This window comes from Mucor mucedo (genome assembly GCF_025094135.1).
Source record: "Mucor mucedo strain NRRL 3635 chromosome Unknown EV154scaffold_48, whole genome shotgun sequence".
Lineage (NCBI taxonomy): Eukaryota > Fungi > Mucoromycota > Mucoromycetes > Mucorales > Mucoraceae > Mucor > Mucor mucedo.
The window spans coordinates 197106-217359 of record NW_026252332.1 but is presented as its reverse complement, the minus strand read 5'-3'; the positions used below and the strand labels follow the sequence as shown (position 1 = coordinate 217359).

General features: G+C 39.5%; 7 protein-coding genes across 7 annotated transcripts; 2 read left to right on the top strand and 5 right to left on the bottom strand.

Annotated features, from left to right (window-relative positions):
• Window positions 1-15: 15 nt before the first annotated feature.
• On the bottom strand, window positions 16-961 carry EV154DRAFT_421135 (guanine nucleotide binding protein, alpha subunit; the record flags this gene model as incomplete). The annotated part of the gene is made up of 3 exons (XM_051595998.1): window positions 16-616; window positions 672-829; window positions 899-961. 3 exons carry the CDS (start codon window positions 959-961, stop codon window positions 16-18), a joined length of 822 nt encoding a protein of 273 aa, XP_051457442.1.
• Window positions 898-1409, top strand: EV154DRAFT_509764 (uncharacterized protein). The gene has a single exon (XM_051601634.1). It carries the CDS (start codon window positions 1107-1109, stop codon window positions 1314-1316), a length of 210 nt encoding a protein of 69 aa, XP_051457441.1. The 5' UTR covers window positions 898-1106; the 3' UTR covers window positions 1317-1409.
• A 711-nt stretch (window positions 1410-2120) lies between these two features.
• Window positions 2121-4952, top strand: EV154DRAFT_509760 (uncharacterized protein). The gene is made up of 7 exons (XM_051601633.1): window positions 2121-2542; window positions 2611-2712; window positions 2773-2883; window positions 2942-3317; window positions 3381-3535; window positions 3591-4567; window positions 4627-4952. Exons 1-7 carry the CDS (start codon window positions 2243-2245, stop codon window positions 4745-4747), a joined length of 2142 nt encoding a protein of 713 aa, XP_051457440.1. The 5' UTR covers window positions 2121-2242; the 3' UTR covers window positions 4748-4952.
• Window positions 4953-5095: 143 nt separating this feature from the next.
• On the bottom strand, window positions 5096-6726 carry EV154DRAFT_509755 (dehydrogenase E1 component-domain-containing protein). Its single transcript, XM_051601632.1, has 4 exons — window positions 6648-6726; window positions 6355-6588; window positions 5932-6150; window positions 5096-5856 (listed from the first exon to the last, which is right to left on the bottom strand). Exons 1-4 carry the CDS (start codon window positions 6705-6707, stop codon window positions 5197-5199), a joined length of 1173 nt encoding a protein of 390 aa, XP_051457439.1. The 5' UTR covers window positions 6708-6726; the 3' UTR covers window positions 5096-5196.
• A 176-nt stretch (window positions 6727-6902) lies between these two features.
• Window positions 6903-8745, bottom strand: EV154DRAFT_421039 (uncharacterized protein; the record flags this gene model as incomplete). The annotated part of the gene is made up of 2 exons (XM_051595993.1): window positions 6903-8308; window positions 8367-8745. 2 exons carry the CDS (start codon window positions 8743-8745, stop codon window positions 6903-6905), a joined length of 1785 nt encoding a protein of 594 aa, XP_051457438.1.
• Window positions 8746-11625: 2880 nt separating this feature from the next.
• EV154DRAFT_551883 (uncharacterized protein) lies at window positions 11626-13655 on the bottom strand. The gene is made up of 3 exons (XM_051605016.1): window positions 13078-13655; window positions 12635-12999; window positions 11626-12581 (listed from the first exon to the last, which is right to left on the bottom strand). Exons 1-3 carry the CDS (start codon window positions 13590-13592, stop codon window positions 11680-11682), a joined length of 1782 nt encoding a protein of 593 aa, XP_051457437.1. The 5' UTR covers window positions 13593-13655; the 3' UTR covers window positions 11626-11679.
• A 482-nt stretch (window positions 13656-14137) lies between these two features.
• EV154DRAFT_602834 (EPSP synthase-domain-containing protein) lies at window positions 14138-19196 on the bottom strand. The gene is made up of 3 exons (XM_051607316.1): window positions 18568-19196; window positions 18394-18496; window positions 14138-18321 (listed from the first exon to the last, which is right to left on the bottom strand). The coding sequence occupies exons 1-3, from the start codon at window positions 19171-19173 to the stop codon at window positions 14210-14212; spliced, it is 4821 nt and encodes a 1606-aa protein (XP_051457436.1). The 5' UTR covers window positions 19174-19196; the 3' UTR covers window positions 14138-14209.
• Window positions 19197-20254: the final 1058 nt, after the last annotated feature.

Sequence of the window (20254 nt, the reverse complement as noted above, 5' to 3'; positions counted from 1 at the left end):
ATTCAGATGTTATAATTAAAGCATTAGGGTATTAATATTATCATTAAGAATAATATCTGATACAGAAACCATAACATGCTGAAGTAATTTGGTATCAGTCGCATCTGTGTTGTGAGCATACACTTGTTTGCTGGGATTTTGGTTTAATCGCTGGAATCGTTTTCTGAAAAACATGCTCGTCTGTTCAAAATCACTGTCATCTCCTTTGAAATCAGGAAACCATTTGGAGACGGGGGAGACAAGAATCTTTTGCTTAAAGATGTCAATCTTGTTTAGAAAGAGGATCATGGAGGTATTAATGAACCAAGGGGAGTTACATATGGTGTCAAACAGCATTAAGCCTTCCTGCATCTGATTCGAGTTTCTATCTTCAATCAAACATTGATCGTAACCACTAATGGCTACAACAAATAGGATAGCTGTGACGTTTTCAAAGCAATGTATCCACTTCTTTCGTTCACTTCTCTGTCCACCCACATCAAACATTCGATAGGTTAAGGGACCTATGTGAAATATAGTCTCTACAATGCCGGTTGTTTTAGCTCTACATCGAATTATATCTTGATCTGATGGAATATAGTCTGGTTCCCAGAATTTGTCGAGTTGATCGAAAAAGCTAAAAAAAAAAAAATTAACTTTCTTTTTAGATGTGCCTAACCAAAAATAATTACTAGGATGCATTGTCGTGTAACGCAAACATATTTCCTTTTTCTTTGGCAGCTTGGATACCAGCGTCTTTCCATAGTGATTTTAACGGCTGAAGATATTTTATTGGGTAAGGCTGGTTTCTTTTTAAGACTTGTGGATTTTGAAACAATGGAATATATTCCTAAGTAGTTGTAAGTAAAATAAAACAAAGGTCGTTTTGGTTCTACCGAAGAAAGGGACGTAAACTCACGCTATTTGACTCATGTTCTAATGGTATATGTAAATGCTCAATGATTTCGAGCAAGATTTGCATGGCCAGCATAATATTTGCAAACACAATGACCCGAAAACTTTCTCTTTCACTTGAGTCAAAACCAGAAGCATGTATTAACCTCATTTGCTTAATGACGGTAGACTTTCCACTTTCTCCATTACCTTTGAGGAATCAGGGTTAATATATGATTTTCTTTTGCTGCAAAAGAAGTATACCTAGCAGTAGAAGTTTGACCTCAGTTCGTAGCTTCTTTTCGTCTGCTTTGATTTGTCGGTCTATCATTTTATTTGCCTGTACATCGGGGTTGCTTGGACCCTCCGCAGAAGTATTGCTGGCACAGTTTCCCATTCTTGGAAAAGGGTTAGGAATTTTTTTTCCCTCTCTGAGGTTTTGATAATCATTCTCATAACTTTAAAATTTAAACCCGAAAGTCTTGATGAAAAAGCCACTTTAGTGTTATTATTACTTTTGTGGTAAATATTTTCTCTTTGTCATTGTTCATAAATTAGTGTACATATGGGATCGTAGTGATAGCATTGCTGATATACATTTTTGGCTTGTTTTTTTTGCCTATAACAACTACACAATTTACAAACTACATCTTATATTCGTACGGAAAATAATAGCGAACACGCTTTTAATTTATCAAAAACCATATATGGGCATATCTTTAGCAAGGCACATTTTTTTTACGGAGGGATACAATTTATGTCAACCCCCAATTGCTATTCCAACGTTAGCGTACACAAGATCTTTCATTTTGCACCTATTTGACACTTTGAGATTAGAAGGTGAGGCGGATCAAGTACCGCTTATTGTGTGATACTAATGAAATTAATGGGATTAAAATTTTTGATTAGAGGATTGTCATCTTCATAGATTGATTATTCTGGAAGAATCTGCTTAATTATATCGAACCAAATCGTTCGAAATAAATGATTTATCTCCCCTGTGAACCATCTTCTAGAAAAGTCTGGAATGGTATAACAAGCGTGAGCTTTATATTGTCAACACGGTTAAGGATATGATATAACATTTTTGTTAAATCATTAAATCAAGAGAGAGTTAAGTTTAACCCACTCTGATATTCTCAAGCAGAGAAAATCATCACATATGATTCACTTTTAACTAAATGCATGATACAGTATATTATGAGTTCACTATCCTGATGTTTGAATAATCTGTCGCATGAAAAGGGCACGCATATATCTTTCTAAGCCACTGTGAGTGTGCCTTACTCATTTTTTTTTACAACCCCGGGGTTGGTTTCTCTTTGTGTTTTACTAAAAAAAAAAGCCTTACATTAAGAAAAAGAGCACCATGATGTCTCGACCTTTGTCCAAACAACTTTTAGAGAAAGCGAGGGTGGTTCTTGTTAAAAGGCCATTGACGACGAATGCAGCAGCGGTAGTTACAGAATCGGCCAAGAGCAAAGCGAAAAGACTTGTGTTTGACAGCCGGTCGCCTTCTTTACAAGATTTTCTTGCACAACGTCAGATACCTAATGCGAAACCGGTTGATTCGGCATTAGCCAGACCTGATCAGGTTCCTTACCTTCAGGCTCAAGGACAGCAGTTAGGACGAGGACGAAAGTTTTATATTGAAGTGTATGGTTGTCAGGTACGGCCCTTCCCCATATATTTTGACAGCTGTTTTTAGTAATTGATGATGGGGGGTGTCAAGTATAGATGAATGTCAATGATACCGAGATTTTAAATTCCATCATGACGAAAACTGGATTTGAACGCACGGATAATTTGGATGAAGCCAATGTTGTATTTCTCGTCACTGTAACGTAATTTTATCTTTGAATGATGTCTATGCAGGAGCGATTAATTCATTGAGTTTAGTGCGCTATTCGAGATAATGCAGAGGTTAGAATTTGGGATAGACTCAAGTATTTGCGACACTACAAGACAAAGATCAATGTGGACAATCCACCCATTGTGGGTGTGTTAGGTGTAAATATCCCATATTTTAAAGATCCGTATTGAAAAAAAAATTCATGCAAAACTTTAGTGTATGGCAGAAAGACTCAAGACCAAGTTATTAGAGGAGGATCGACTTGTGGATATTGTTTGTGGTCCAGATGGATATAGATCGATTCCTCATCTAATTTCGCTGGCTGAAGATGAATATGACGGTGGTGTAGCTAATGTCATGCTTTCGGCGGATGAGACCTATGCGGATGTGATGCCTATGCGATTAGATACTAATAGTGTCTCGGGTTGGGTCTCCATCATGCGAGGATGTAATAATATGTGCAGTTTTTGTATCGTCCCTTTTACTCGAGGAAACGAGAGAAGTAGACCCATTGATACCATCTTGGACGAGGTGAGATATTTAAACGATCAAGGTGTGAAAGAAGTCACTGTTCTTGGTCAAAATGTGAATTGTAATGTACAACTTTTAAAAGCAACATCATCCATTTTTGTTGACCAAGTTTTTGTTTTACTAGCTTACAGAGATGAATCGGAATCCAAGCATTTCATGGCCAGAGAAAACACTGGTGCCAATCTTAGTAACGATGGTTTCAAGACCATTTATAAACGTAAAGAAGGTGGAAGACGATTTACCGAGCTTTTAGATAAAGTCAGCTTGATCAATCCCGAGGTAATATGAGCACTTCATTCCTTTTTTTGTTTTGTTTTTTTAAAGCCAAAATTAGATGCGTATCCGATTTACGTCGCCTCATCCAAAAGATTTCCCCACCGACTTATTACACCTGATTGCATCTCGACCTAATCTGTGTAAATCCATTCATATGCCCATCCAATCCGGAAGCAACAGTGTGCTTGAAAGAATGCGTCGTGGGTACACGCGGGAAGCGTACCTGGACCTTGTTGCAGAAATGAGAAGGATTATTCCGGATGTATGGATCAGTAGTGATTTCATCACAGGATTCTGTGGCGAGACCGAAGAGGAGCACCGAGATACCGTGCGTCTGATGGAACAAGTGAAGTATGATACTGCATTTATGTTTGCATACAGCATGAGAGAGAAGACACATGCTCATCGCCGTTATCTGGACGATGTGGATGAAAAGGACAAATCAAGACGTCTTCAGGAAATTGTCGATACGTTTCATTCACAAGCTTCTGTTAAAAACCAAGGGTTGATTGGTACGAAACAGTTAGTTTTGATTGATTCAGATAGACCCAAGACGAAATACGGGGTAGAGACAAAAGTGAGTGGTAAATCAGACGGAGGTCATAAAGTGTTTATCCAACAGGAGAGTGGGGCCAATGAATTAAAGAAGGGTGATTATGTGCAAGTAGAGATTAAACATGCTACCAGTGCTAGTTTAACGGGCAGATCACTTGGCTTGAGTAGTATTGCTCAATTTACTCAGCAACAAAGAAGGGGATATGCAACTTTCCGTCGTCATGAGGGGAGGCAACTCTATCGTACATTTTTAAAGGCGGGTAATGCGGTTGTATCCACACCTCAATCGAAACGTAATATGAAGTCGTTGATTCGTGAAGGGTTTACAAGCGATCGATTCGCTACGGATGCTCGTATAGATGTCAAGGTGAAAAACACACTTGAATTATTACGCATTGCAGCCACTCGAAAAGGACTGGAACGTGATATTGTAAATAACCTTTGTGAATTGAAGTATGACGAAGACAAGTATAATAAAAGGTATAAAAATAAAATAGAATGCTGTTAGCGATGATAAAACTAACCTTTTATAACAAAAGACCACCGTTCTTTAATAGAAACTTATCAAGTCAATTAAAAGCCATGCATTATGCATCCAGAGAAGAGCTTAATTTGACAATTGATATTTTGAATAAGGATTTAGATTTATGTTTGCTTTAATAAAAAAGGCCTATGATTTTTTTTTTCTGTCGTCCGGGAAGAGATTTAACTGACAATGAATGTCGATAAGCTGAGTTCTATCTTTTGTGCTTTTTGTACACTGCCGGGGAAAAATAAGGTCTTAAGAATCATGACTTGGAACACCATGGATGAATAGACTCTAAAGATGTGTTTTCTTTGTCAAGCGGTCAATATGGAGTGAGGGAGAAAAGAGGGTAAATCATTACACAAGATGGAAAGAACGTAGAAAAATTTAAACTCAAATTGTACTTTAGGTTGATTTGTGTGAGATATTTTTTTTCCCGGATCACGGGCAGATAACAGTTAAACATTTCCTTTTGAGTGTTATTTTTTTTTTAAGTTTTTTTTTTATTTTTTATATATCTATGAGTTTTTGTAAAATATAAAGATGGAGGGGGGGATGATTAATAAGTTTTTTTTAGAAGACTTTAGTAATAGTAAAGTTCCTTGGGTTCACGACCACGAACAACAGAGGGTTCAGAACCAGGTTGATAGATGTTGGTATGGAATTCGGCCAAAGCAGGCTCAGGGGCAGCTTCAGCTAACTTGAGAGCTTCATCGACAATCTTACGAGCTTCCTTATCAATGACCTTGAGATCAGCTTCGGTAGCAACACCGTGTTCGAGCAAGATATGCTTCATACCAGTGATGGGGTCTGAGGTAGAACGCATGTGTTGAATCTCTTCACGAGTACGGTAGGTGGTTCCAGGATCAGACATGGAGTGACCACCATAACGATAAGTAGCCAACTCCATCACAAGAGGACCCTTACCAGAAACAGTCCATTCCTTGGCCCATTGACAAGCTCTGTAAACAGAGAGAACATCCATACCATTGACCTTAATACCGGGGATATAATCACCACGCTTGAAGTATTCAGTAGAGGCGGAAGAACGGTTGGCAGCAGTACCCATACCGTACTTGTTGTTCTCACAGACAAACACACAGGGAAGATCCCAAAGCTTAGCCATGTTGAAAGCTTCGAAAACTTGACCCTGGTTAGAGGCACCATCACCATAGAGGGAGAAAGTGACGGAAGGGTTTTCGAGGTACTTTTGAGCAAAGGCAATACCGGCACCGAGAGGAACCTATAAAAATAAATTTTTTGTTTAATAAATCACTTTTCTATGCCCTTTTTAACCCGAAATTTCCTTGTTATTTACCTGAGCACCGACAATACCGTTACCACCGTAGAAGTTCTCGGTAAACATGTGCATAGAACCACCCTTACCCTTGGAGATACCAGTCTTACGACCCATCAATTCAGCCAAGATGCTTTCAATGGAACCACCACGGAGCATGGTGAAACCGTGACATCTGTAAGCAGTAATGACATGATCTGTTTCCGTAATAGCGGCTTCCATGCCAACGGAGACAGCTTCCTATAAAGAAAATTTTTTGTTAGAGAGTCGGTCAATAAAAAAATGTGACATCAAACGCGGGGTTCATTTACCCAACATCCCCCGCGTTTGCCCGTTGCAACCCAAATCCCACCTAATCCCACCCCCAACCAAAAAAAAAAAAAAAAATCATAACAAAAAAAAAAAAAAAAAAGGGGGAAGAAAAAAAAAAGATAGATGCTTTACCTGACCGTTACATAAATGACAGAAACCACGAATCTTCTTGGCCTTGTAAAGACCATCAGCAGCCATCTCCATACGTCTCATGGTGGTCATCTTGGTGTACATATCGAGTAATTCATCCTTGGAGATCTCGACTTCTAAGCTGGGCTTTTCAGCGTTGAACATCTCGAAAGAAGACTCGGGCAAAGTGATGGTCAACTTATCAGAGAAACGAGGCATGCTGGTAGCAAAAGTACGCTAATATTCATATCAGTAAATAATCTTTTTATCTTCTTCTATTGTATATAATTTGTTACCATGGGAGCGAAAGCGGCCACACGCTTAGCAGCGAAGAGACGGGTAGCTGAACGAAGCATTTATAAAAGAAATAAAGATGCAAAAGAAAAAAGGGAAATAATAAAAAAATTTTAGATTATTATATCTATTTTTTTTTCGAGGTCCCGGAAAACTTAAGAGTTTTTTGGGGATTTAATGGGTTTTTTTAATTGGCTGTAAATTTCACTCCGGCAAAGAAAAAAAAAAAAAAAAAAAAAAAAAAAAAAAAAAAAAAACTAAATATCTAATTCATCTGTTTCTACCTCCTCCTCTTCTTCCTCTTCCTCCTCCATATCATACATCTCGTCCTTGAGGAACTCGAGGTTTTCAGGATTTAACTTCAAATACAATCGATTCAAAGTATCCAAATCATTCTCCAGATCCAACATCTCATCATCCTTATTGGAGAAACGTTCCTCAACAAACGGCAACTGAGCAACATCAATGGGTTTAGGACCAAACTCAAGCCATTCCGCACGGCCAATCTCTTCCTCTTCTTCAGTATACTCGTATACAGGACGATAGTTAATGGGCTGCACTGCATCCTTGATCAATACCGGAGGTTTGGGCGTCTTGGCGCCCATGGGGAATTCTTGAGGTTTATCAGGTGGTCCATCCACACGACAAAAGAACTCTTGAGGATCAAACGTGCCAAATGTACGCGGGCATGTAGAGATATGAGCATGATATTTGCTTGCAATGTCCTCCAAAATATCCAGAGACTGTACCTGGCCCCATAAATCTAATACCGGTAAGTTTTCAAATAGGGGTAAACTTCCGTTGGGTAATTGGGACAAGATGGTGTCGCGTTGCATCAAAGGCACCATAAATGTGCCGATCACTGACGATCTCTTCTCCGATTTGACATGAGTACCGAACTCTACATGGTTGGTAGAGAACGCTTCAAAGCCTTGGAAATTAGGATAGAGCATGACAGAGGCACGTAAATAGACCATCTCGATAAAGTATTTCTTCCATGATTTCTTCCATTTATCGGATCGACTACCTGGTACACTAATCAAACGTTCCGTATGGTCCTTGGGTAAATTAAGATCATTTAAGCGTGTTACCAAGTACGAATGGAACTCTTTCCAATGTTCGGGAAAGTAAACACCACCCCAACTACAAGGAATTTGACTGGCATAAGGCACATGTTCAGGGTATCCTGCGGGTAATAAAACATCGTTGGGATCAAACGTAACACGACCGGCAGGCACCAATTCCAGATTACGAGGTGCATAAAGACTAATACCGTACATTAATCGATACGCATCGCTGTTACCACTGTATCTGTATTTTAAAATAGCATATTTCGACCAGACATAAAATAAGGGTGACACTTCAATATCATCCTCCAAAAGAACAGCGTATTCATCATTGTTGCTAGGATACCATGATTCAACAATGGCTGGCATCAATCCTCCCTTACGAATACGGTGACGGATCATCTTTTGGCCTTGACGCCACATGAAACTATTGACTAACATGCGAGTTACGCGATCCGCCGATTGTTCCATATGCACAGTCAAATCCACTTGGTCTCCCACATACACCGATTTAGCGGCAGACTGTAAAAGACGGGACAAAGAATGGGGTCTTCGGTCAGTGATTACTACCAGCTTAATACGAACCTGGTTCCAGTCTATGTTTTTTGAGATAAATGAGAAAAAAAAAGCTATAGAAGATTGACAATGACTTACATTGTAAAGCGTCCAAAGAAAGATCAGGAATCCATAAAGCATGAACAATCTCCTTTTCAGGTAACCCAATTTCCGTAATTTGATACATTTTGGCAATCGATTGAATAGCATGATACATGGGAGATAAGTGTTGGATTTGAATCAAGACACGAGGCTGAACTACTTTGACCAATCTTCCAATACTAGTATCCTCAAAACCTTCCTTGATGGCAGTGAAATCATGCACATGAACACCGCCACAGTTTGTTTCTTTCAATGCATGTTGCACACTTTCCATCGTCAAGTCCCCCAATATCACCAAATGCACAGGATAGTTCCTGAATCGACATAAAAGAGGATGCAAAGAGATCAATTGTTTGGATCCTTGGGCTACGACCATGGCACCATGCTCTGTCAAGTCTCTGTATTGCAATACAGTAGGGTATCTGTTTTTCGAAACCAACTCTCTCCATACGTTGTTGCTTAACCAAGACTCTTGAACCTTTTGACATACAGCTTTGTTGGAATTCGTAATTCGATCCTCTACAAAAGTAGGGAGAACGACGGTAGGTACATTCAACTGTTGATCCAGGTTCAAGCTAATGTAATAACCCAGTGGTAAACTTAAGGCATCAAAGCTCAAATCGGCCATGATAAAGGGTAACCAAGACTTTTGTAAAAGCCAGGAACCCAAGAGCATATCGACAGGTTGTGCTTTATCCACAGGTAATCTGTCATCAATTGGCAAACAAAAGTTTTCTTCTTTGGACAAAACCAATCCTCTAGTTCCGATCAATGCATTCTTGTAATCGTCTAATGGGTTGACATAAAAGAGATATTCTAATTCCTTTAATGAATACGGTGAAGGTGCGATGGTTTCGTCCATGATGTAGACATACTCGGTCTCGATGTCTTCTGGGTTAAGGGCTTGAAGCCAGACGGAAGCACCCGCAGTGCCAGGCGCGAATGTGCTGGCGTGGGTGGATCGATCCAGCACGGTTGCTTTGATATGAGCCGCATCACGAATCTTTTCGTCAATCATGGGTTTATACTGAGAAGAACAAACGATGGAGATTTGTAAAGTGATATCTTCTGTCCAGTCCAAAACTGCATCTAATTTGGAAAAAGATTCTTTGGAATAGATGGGTAAAAGAATAGTAACAGCTCGTTCACTTTTAGGTGATCCACTTGTCAAAAGTGCTTCATAGGTGTGTCCTTCAGTGGTGTAGGATCTTAATTGGTCCAAATAGCCTTCACTGTTGTTATAAATCGAATTCGATATCACCCAAGGATTACTTTCTACGTCGGCAACAGCCAATACAGTAAGTAAAAGACACGCATGGGTTTTTTATAAGTTCTCACCTTCATCCCAGGTTGTGTTGAATTCTGTAAATGGAATCTCTTCTAGATTGAGTGTGTCATTATCATCTGGCTTGGCATCACTTAATGTTGTAACTCGTGTGGTATAAAACTTTGGTAGAAATACAACTAAGCTTGTACTTAGTAGTATAAATATCACTATAAGTTTGATAAATTGTTTCGGCGAGCGTAACCAGGCCATTACTCAAAGTGTATGTATATATGTATAAGAAAAAGAAAGAGTGTTAAATAGAAAAAAAACAAACCATTAGCTCGTAAATTGGTTTGCCCCGGAGTTCATTCCATTTCGAATTCCGCTTTTTAGGCTATTTTCTGACTATACTCGGCCATTTTGTTCATGATGATTTCCAGAAAAAATACTTGGGTTACTATGTATGAAAAGTAACTGCTGCTATTCAATGTTTTATAATTAAACTTCTTTGCTACAAAAAAAGTGGCGACAAGCTAACGAAGGCGGTCATGCAATGTTCAGATTATTATTGGCCTAAAAAAAGGGATAATGAAATATGATAGCCAGTGATTTAAATTACGCTTTTCTTAGGGACAGCCAAATTTTCCTTAGGGACAGCCAAAGTGCACGTAGTCGCAACGTAAGATCTGTGATTTGGATGTTCTGTAGACCTGGGAACAAGGATATACAATCAAAGACAATGTAACAATTACGAATAAATGTATATTAAACTATTTATACTTATTTTGGCAATTCTATCATCACTCTTTCGCCTATGAGCTCCTTTGATCATAATCTTACGCAGAAATATTAAGGTAAAGTCCAAACGAGAAGCTGAAAGTAAGCTGTAAAACACATATACTAGTTTAAACTATGTTGGTTATAATAAATGTGTATATATTTCAAGTTGTTAAGTTATATTGACCTCTTGATGTCTATAAAAGTATCATAATCTCAACACTACGACTACGCGCACCCTGGCTATCCCTAAGAAAATTTGGCTGTCCCTAAGAGACCCGTTTAAATTATTCTTTGTGTTGAAATTTACATGGTACGTGGTATCTATTATCAATGCGCACATTTAACAAAATGGGGTTAGGTGGCAACAATTCAAAATTTGTACTCTGGAAAGTTTTATTTACGTTACATCTCGTATACCAGATTGGAATAAGATCAGGTTTAGCCGACTAGCTCCCTGTGATGTATCGCATTATAGATAACAGATATATATATGTATAGCGCGGCAGCTTTAATATGAGCATTTAATTTATCATTCATGCTAAAGAGTGGCACCTAGTTCAATACAAAACTAGGACGTCTTAATAAGTTGTTCGAAAGACAGGAAACTCAGTGTGTCTAAAGGAGAGATGTTCATAAGCTATTTTTTTTTTTATTTTATTATCTGAAAAAAAAAGACCTTACAAGTTCATATAAAGTTGTGTTTATCAGGGTGGGTGATTTCACCGAAAACAATCTCAACGGTGACGACAAGAAGCTGGTCTCCTCGGTCTGTGTTTGTGCATCCACACATTTCTTATTGGGAAAGATGATAGCCTTCTTGGTTTGATTTCCTCCATTTTTGACGTTTGGCTTGTTTGTTTGGGTTTGAGCATTTTTCGTGTGCTTTGTATTTTTTTTGGCTAGATTTTTGCTGGAGGAAGTAAAGCTGGATTTTACATGGTTGACAACTTGTCTAGTTTCTTCTTCGCTCATTGTGGTGATATGTAAAGGGTCATTCCCGTTCTGGTAATGTTTTTTTGTATGCCACTGTTTTTGAGTCCTATTTGTGCGTCTGATCTCATTTTTAAGTGTTGTTGTTTGGTTCATTATCACAGGTTATAATGTTTGATTAACAAAAAGAAAGAAAGAAAAGTAAACTGTTGACGTTTTTAAGAAATTTAATGCTTATTTTTATCTTGTTCGTCACTTGAATAATAATAAAACAGGATTGATGGATAAGATATTATTTATTGTGATAGATATATGTATATAGATATATAAATTTTACGTGTCAATCTGTCTTTCTAAACGATCAAGACGTTCACGAAGTGTATCCAACATGTTGTGATATTCTTGAGGTCCAATATCATTTTGGGACCTAACGATGGTTGGGGGAGTTTGCAATTCCTCATGCTGCTCCGTGCCCTCTCTCTTTGAAAACGCCACTAGGTCTTCCGCCGCTGCACGTTCTTCTCGTGTAGCACTTGGTAAAGGCGAAGGTAAGGACGTTGTATGTTGATAGTTCAATTCGGGTTGTCTCTGAAGTTGCTTCTTGATAGGTGAAATACCCGATGCACGGTCTAATTTCGCCTCAATCGCTTCAACTCGACGCACCATACTCTCCATCGTCTGTTCCACTTGTGACATCATTTCCCATTGTGCTTCTTTAACTTGGTTTCGAACTAGCCCTTCAATGGTAGTGGCAGATGTTTGTAAGGTCTGCATGAGGGATGAGGATCGTCTGATTTGATCATCCAGTGTACTTTTTAAAGTGCGCGTGGTCTCAATCGTATCAAATAAGTGTTCAAAAGGTTGAAGATATTGTTGGCGCTGAAGAGCAGCAAATGAATTGGTAGTAGGTGTCTTCGGAGGTAAAGGTACGCTAGCTGCATTCACAGCCAGTGTTGATTCGTGGTTTCTTTGGTAAGACGAAGGTTGAGGTTTGGTGGTATGAGGATGATGGCCACCATAAAGTGAAGGTGATGCGATATATTGCTGATATAGTTTGTTATCTCTGCTCGTAGGATGTGCAGAGCGAGGGGGCTGTTGTTGAGAAGGCACGATAGGTGGAATAGCAAATTCGTGTCTTCTGGGGGAAGGTTGATGTGTAAAAGGAGCTCTAGCAATGGTTGCAGATGCAGGTGCTATATTATGTGGCGTGGAACCAACTGCAGGGCCGTGGTTTGCTGTATGTATGTGAGTAAAATAAAGTTTACATGTATGCAGGTAAATTGCTTACCATAATTAGATCTTGTATTCTGCTGAGCCGGTTGGTTTGGTAAAGGTCTATTGAAATTCGAATTAATGGGTGCTGATCGCACGCCAGTCAATTGTTCATTGTAGGAGGGTGCAAAGATGGTCAAGTTTAAAGAGTTCTTGTGTTTTATAGACAATCTTTTACTACTGGATGGTACAGGTGCAGCAGTATCCTCCATTTCGCTCACTGGATGAGATTGTATTTTACGGATTTGTCTTGAAAGTGGTGCACTATTATTTCCAGCGGTAACGGCGGATAATGAGTGAGGTCTTTTGTTATCTCGGTCCGACTCTATACTTTGCGAACCAGTACCAATTCGTTGACGTTTATTAGGTGACTCAAGTAAGCTATCGATGCATGCATTCTTATTAGCAATTCTCCAATACCCCCCCCCCCCTTCTCCTTTCTTATTCTCTCTTTGTTACCTTTGTCTTTTTAATTCATTTGAGCTCAAAAGCACCTTGTCTAAAGCCATAGCGTTTCTTGCTTCGGGTATAACTTGATGAATATTTGGAGGTGAAATCGGTTCAATTTTGATGGTTCTGTCAATGACATCCTCCATATTTTCCAACGGTAACTGAACCGATTCCCAAATATGTTCTTCCTTGGGAGCTCGTTTGAATTGAGGAAAAGTTTGAAGGATGGCATCGGCAAGGCCAAGATTGTAGTCATTGGGCTTTAATTTACAAAGCTCAGCAAGCAAATGACGATTGAATTGATGAGCTAAATCGCCCAGCACGTTTGTATCCAAATAGGTGTCTTCGCCGTCTCGAAAGCAATTTTTGTAGGTGGCTTTTTTAAATGAAAATGTGGGAATATTAAATAGCGGTTTGATATCTGATAATCTGTACAATAGGACGTCAGTCTCTGGCAGCCGAAATAAAATAAATGGCTTGTTGTGTTCAGAGTATCTTCCCAGTAATTGACTAAGCACCTTCATTCAATAAAGTAGGTTTTAAAAATAAATAAATAAATAAAAAGGAGAGTAGTAAAAAGGTAAAATTACTAGATACAAAAAAAGGAGCCTTCTATAAATACAGTGTGTGTCTCAAACGCCAATCGGCGGATTTCCAAATTGCGGTTCGTTAAGTTTTCTTTATGATTTATCAACTCCTTTGATTAGTGCGTTTTTCTTACTTAAGATTTTAAGAAAGACTGACTATCAAACATTTTAATGTATCTACTTATGTGCCTGATGTGAGTAAGGACATTCGATAGATCAGGTAAAAAAAAAGTACAAGAGAGCCAAGTGACCACGTTTTCTAATTATAAACCAGTAGTTTGGAACAATCCAATGGAAAGCCAGGTATTTAGATCTGTAATGAAGCAATTTGTTTAAATTGTAGGGTTTTCACTATATTACAAAGGTTTACATCTCTGGATATTTGACATCCAGATGACTTATTCTAGAATCAAAATTTAACAATAAGATGCGATAATATAAAAACCGTTGCTAATTTTAATGCAATGTAGTTCAATTAATTTATGGCTTTTAAAAATACAAAATTCATTTTTATTACATATTACTTTTTTTGTTTCTGCGATGAATTTTCTTGTTTATAATTCATACTTCTTCAACACTTCACCTTCAATTTTGGTAATAGGAGCACGTTTTCCTGTCCAGATTTCAAACTGAGCAATACCTTGAGAGATCAAGATTTCGATGCCTTCAACACAAGACCAACCCTTACGTTCAGCTTGCAAAAGCAACTTTGTACGACGAGGCTTGTAAGCCATGTCACAAATAATACCCTTGATGCCTCCGTACAAGAGTTCGGGTAACTCAATACCGGAATCGGCAGGAACTGTAGAGATAATCACACCAGGTTCAATCTTGGCATTCAAAGAATCAATCACTTCCACGTCAATAATGTTTTCAAAGGCCTTTTGAAGATCGTGGGCCTTAGAGATGGTTCTGTTCCACAAGTAGATCTTTTTGATACCAATCTTTTGCAATGTGTAAAGGGCGGCACGAGCAGTACCACCAGCACCGATCACAAGACCTTGCTCGGGAGGGTTGGTAGCATCCAACATCAAGGATTGAATACAACGCTTCATACCAATGTAATCAGTGTTTTCTCCAATGAATTCACGCTTCTTCTCACCGTTTACAAGAGTATCACGCACAAAGATGGTATTCACTGCACCAATTGCCTTAGCATTATCGGACACCTCGTCAAGATACTTCATGATAGCTAACTTGTGAGGAATAGTGACAGAGGCACCACCGAAATTGGGATCCTTGAGGATAGCATCTTCAGCATATTCAACCATATGGCATTCCAAAAGACCGTATTGATGGGGAAGACCCAAGACCTTGAAACCAGTGTTATGGAGAGTAGGCGACATGGAATGTTGGATAGGAGTGCCGATCAACCAGAAGTTTTGGGCAGGTAAAAGGCCAATGAGATGACGAGCCTTATTGATTTCGGCTAAAGAGAGTTGACCAGGAGCGGCCTTATGTGGAAGTGCAGGATGAGTAATAGGAGTTAAACACTCGTTGATCACACGAGATAACTGACCGGCAGCACCCATATTGATAGCAATAAGATCTTTACCATCCTTCTTGGAAGCGCGGAATGTTTCAAGTGCCATGTTGTCTTGGAAACTTTGAGCATTGCCAACAAGTTTAATGATATCACCATATTTTTCACAGGTGTCATACTTGAGCTGAATAGCCTTACCATCCCAAGGTGTAACGTTTTGAACATCGTGCCAAGAGGAAATAATGAGACTTTCGCCCTTGGAGGACACAAGCTTTTCAATACTGGCAGGACTCCAACAAGTTTCGACATCAACATATTCACAACCCCAACGTTGACCCCAAGTGAGTAATTCAAACATACCTTCTTCATCGTTATCAGGGAAGGCACCCGCTTGGCCCTTCGATCTCACAGTGTAAATAACAGGAATTGGCACCATTCTACGTAAAAGAGAGAGTTGCTCACCAACATACTCAATATAGGTCATCTCACTCTTTGAATCAGGCTTTTGTAAAAGATCCACGCGCAATTCAACAGCATCAGCACCTTCACACATCTCTTCAAGGTTTTCGAGAACGGCGTTAAGATCCTTGGAAGTCAATGATACAAAAGTAGTGGGTACTCCGACGCGACCAGCAGTAGTGTTTACTTGGTTGGTATCACGACCGCTGATGAAGAAAAGGAATCTTTGGAGATCCTTTTTAATGGCTAACCATTCGGTAGGGGAAACGTAACCGTCATCCACGATACTATTCGCATAGGCAACAAATTCAAAGTTACAAACCTCCTTGTACCAAGTACGACGACGACACCAAACATTCATCATATCCTCACCATACATGGGACGTGTCTTATCACGATTTAAGTAACGAACAACTTGATCCAGATCACGCACCAAATGCAACACTTTACCGCCGTTCTTGGTGTGTTCCTTTAAAATATCACGGGATTCAGCGGTTTCAATAATACCACCACCACAAGAAATAACATATTCACGACCATACTCTGAGTCCTTTCCTAACAATTGTTTCAAGCATTCCGATTCCTTGATACGGAACTGATCCCAACCCCAAGTACTGATAAAGTCAAATACGGTAGTCTTTAAAGTTTCTTCAAAGTAAAGATCCACATCGATGAACTTGAATCCCAATACCTCAGCGGCATATTGTCCAAGGGTGGTCTTTCCAACACCACGCATACCGACAATCACCATGGATTTACCAGCGTCCATATTCTTGGTTGCTTTGGCATGGGTACGACCCAGACTCTTTTCGGTTTGCGATAATTTGGTACCGAAATCCACACCGTTCAAACGAACACCCAATTTACCTTCAAGATCATCCCACCAAGTAGGCCATGTCTTTTCGACGCATTTCTTTTCCATAATAATGGTACCGTGAGGCACGACAGTTGAAAATACAGAGAAACTCATAGCGATACGATGATCGTCATAAGTATGCACACCTTCCTTGGGTGACTTTAAATCCTTGATAGGCTTACCGTGAATTTGAATACCGTCAGGCAATTCGGATGCTTGAACACCGAATTTGGTTAATTCATGCACCATAGCAGCAATACGATCACATTCCTTTACACGTTGGTTAGCAATACCAGTGATACGTGTGATATTTTCACCCTTGGGATCAGCGGGAGATGTAACAGCAGCCAAGACAGTGGCAGTCATGAATGCATCTGTCATGGTCTCCATATCAATGGTGGGAAGAGGACGAAGTTGACCGATGGGGGGACCAGTGACGGTAGTAGCCGTTTCCGTTTGGACAACAGTACATCCCATAGGTCTAAGTACGTTGATGGCAAAAGTAGCATCGCCCTGAAGAGAGTTGGAACCAATACTGGTGACGGTACATGTGGTACCCGTGATAGCAGCAATGGCTAAAGGATAGGTAGCGGAACTAGCATCCGATTCAACAACATAGTTATCGGGGTTCTTGTAGGTGGTTTGTTTGATCTTGTAAGTGTTTTCAGGAAGACGTTCAACGACAGCACCGAATGATTCCATCATAGCAATTGTCATATCAATATAAGGTTGTGAGATCACTTGACCGCCAACCAAAACGAGTTCGACTTCTTTGGTGGCATATGGAGCACATAATAAGATGGAAGAAACGTATTGAGAAGAGATAGAGGCAGACAATTCGATACGACCACCCTTGAGACCACCGTTGGGGGTTACAGCAATGGGCAAGAAGCCTTCCTTTTCAAGAGAAACAATCTCGGCACCATCTGCCTTTAATGCAGCCAAAAGAGGAGCAATGGGTCTCATCTTCATACGAGCATTACCTGTTAAGATAGCGGTAGGGTTTTTAGCGCCTTCAGCAGTAGGGATCATGGTCAAGACGGAAGTTAAGAAACGAGAAGCAGTACCGGCGTTACCGACATAGAGCTCTTTATCGGGTACACTAAGTCTACCTCCACCACCATGAACGACCAAGGTTTCGCCATTATCTTCCCACTCGAAATCAGCAGCATTTAAGCTCTTTAAAGCAGCCAACATGAATTGTGTATCATCGGAATGCAACAAGTTCTTAACACGAACAGTTCCTTTACCCAAAGCAGCAATCAATAAGGTACGGTTAGAGATGGATTTAGAACCGGGTGTGGTTAATGCAACTTCTTTCTTGGGACCAGTAGGGGATTCGGTCACAGGCAAAACGAGTTGTTCAGGGGCCAAGACCTTATGAATATCTGCATCGGCAATGATGGAAGCACGGGGTTCTAAAGTTTTACCGATGGCAGAGAGCATAACAATACGCTTCTTATCGCCTTGGTTCTTTTTATCGACCTTCATAATTTCCATGATATCATCTACATGGCAGTAAATACTGCCGATTCTATCCTTGACCTTCTTTTCCTCCATACAAATGGGTAAACCGTATGATTGGAAACAACGGGCTAAACGGCCGACAGCGACTTGGTTGAGATGACCCAAGTTACGAGCTAATTCTGCTTCCTTCATGCAACCGATCGACACACATTCACCATGAAGCATTAAGGGAGAAACAATGGCTTCGATACCATGACCGATGGAATGACCAAAATTCAAAAGACCACGAAGACCACCTTCTCTTTCATCGCTGGTGACAACATATGCCTTGAAACGAACAGAGGCTAAAATCACATCCATTAACATGTCTTGTGCTTCGGTGCGGGTATCTAATGTAGCACCTAATATTATTTATGTTTGTTGTCAGCAAATGAAAAAAGATACTCAGCTTTTTTATTCTTTCTTCTTCTTACCTTGGTTGGGCACATTAGAATCATTGCCTAAAACTGCATGACGAATAGCTTCTACGCCATTCTCCAATTTACAAAAATCATTTTCATCTGAAATAGCTGCAGTCTAATAGAAATTAGTTGTTAGTATAAACATTTTTGAAGAATGCCCATATTTTAAAATAAACAAGATTTTACCTTGATAAGCTCAGCCATACCGTTAGCAAATTCACGTTCAGGCAAAGTTCTTAAAAAGTTGACATCAATGAATACACGCTTAGGCTGCCAAAAAGCACCGATTAAATTCTTTCCGGCAGGTACATCAATCGCAGTTTTACCACCGATGGAAGAATCGACCATGGCCAACAAGGTTGTAGGGATCTGTACAACGGGAGCACCACGCATAAAAGTAGCGGCTACAAAACCAATCAAATCACCCATGACACCGCCACCCATTGCCAAAAAACATGTATCACGAGTGACAGCATTTGAAAGAAGCCAATCTTCGATATCTGCCTTTACTTTACGAGACTTGGACATTTCTCCGGGAGGCAGAACACGGGTAAAGAAGCGTGGTTCCTTCTCTCCTTTAGCCGTATAAAGCTCGTTACTTACTTGCTTGAAGGCATTGACGTATTTGTCCAAATAAAGGGGTGCCAAATTGGTATCGGTGATAAGCACGTAGTTGGAGGCTGGGATATTTGTCAAAACGTCACGTACAAGATATTCACTTAAATGGAAACCAACAATAATTGATTCCGAACCAAGTACTGAAACTTTGGCAACATCAGGTTGTGCCGTCATATTTATTTTAAAAAGGATTATATGGGAAAAAGAAGAGGAAAAAGGAGGAAATCTTTTTGAAGCCCGGTATGAAACTTTTATGACAGAACCAACTGAATTGAAAGTTCGACGATTTGCAAATATGAGTCAATAAAAAAGATTGAACGTCACGATGAGTAACAATAAAGCTGCAACTTTTCCAGCCTTTGGTGGTCAGCGGACCAACTCCGCTTACCACCAAAATCATAGTGCAGAAAACTTGGGAGTAATTTCTGCCACCATCCGCCAATAAAATTCTATAATGCTTTAAGACGGGCTCAAAGCGTGATATACTTGAGATGCATTTAGTTTTTAATAGTGAAAAATCTTATCCTGCATCTTATCAGGAAAATCTTTAATGTGAGGCTTGCTGGATAATGTACTTACACATAAATTTGGTGTACATGATTCAATTTGCAGTCCAAATAAATCTGTTACACATGAAACGCCGAACTTTGCTGATTTATCATGAATTCCTTTTTTTAAAAACGTTTTTTCTCTTCCTCATTGTAAAAATAAAAGTATCATAGCATTAACATATTCAGCCAAAACATCTTTTAAAAGGGTCAGGTTTTACTTCTGAAAGTAAACTTTGTGGTATTTATTGGCTTCACACGCATTGAATTGGTCAAAGAGACGTTTTGAAGACCTTAGGCTATCAACGTCTACTGGTCATAGTATTCTGAAGAGTTAAAACAACTGTTGTACATCTACCTAAAAAGGCTCCGGGGTACCTAAAAATAAAAAAAAAAGAGATAACAAAGCTTTATAACGCTCTGCAAGAAGCAAGCCGACAATGAATTATAGTGATCTAAAAATATAGTTGATTATACGGGTCTCTTAGGGACAGCCATTTTTTTTAGGGACAACCAGGGTGCGCGTGGTCGTGATGTTGGATTATGATACTTTAATAGACACCAAGAGGTCAATATAACTTATCGTCTTGAAAAAAAAACAATTTATTATAACCAGCATATGGTAAACCAGTATATGTGTGTTATGGCTTACTTTCAGCTTCTCATTTGGCCTTCAACTTAATAATTCTGCGTAAGATGGATCAAAC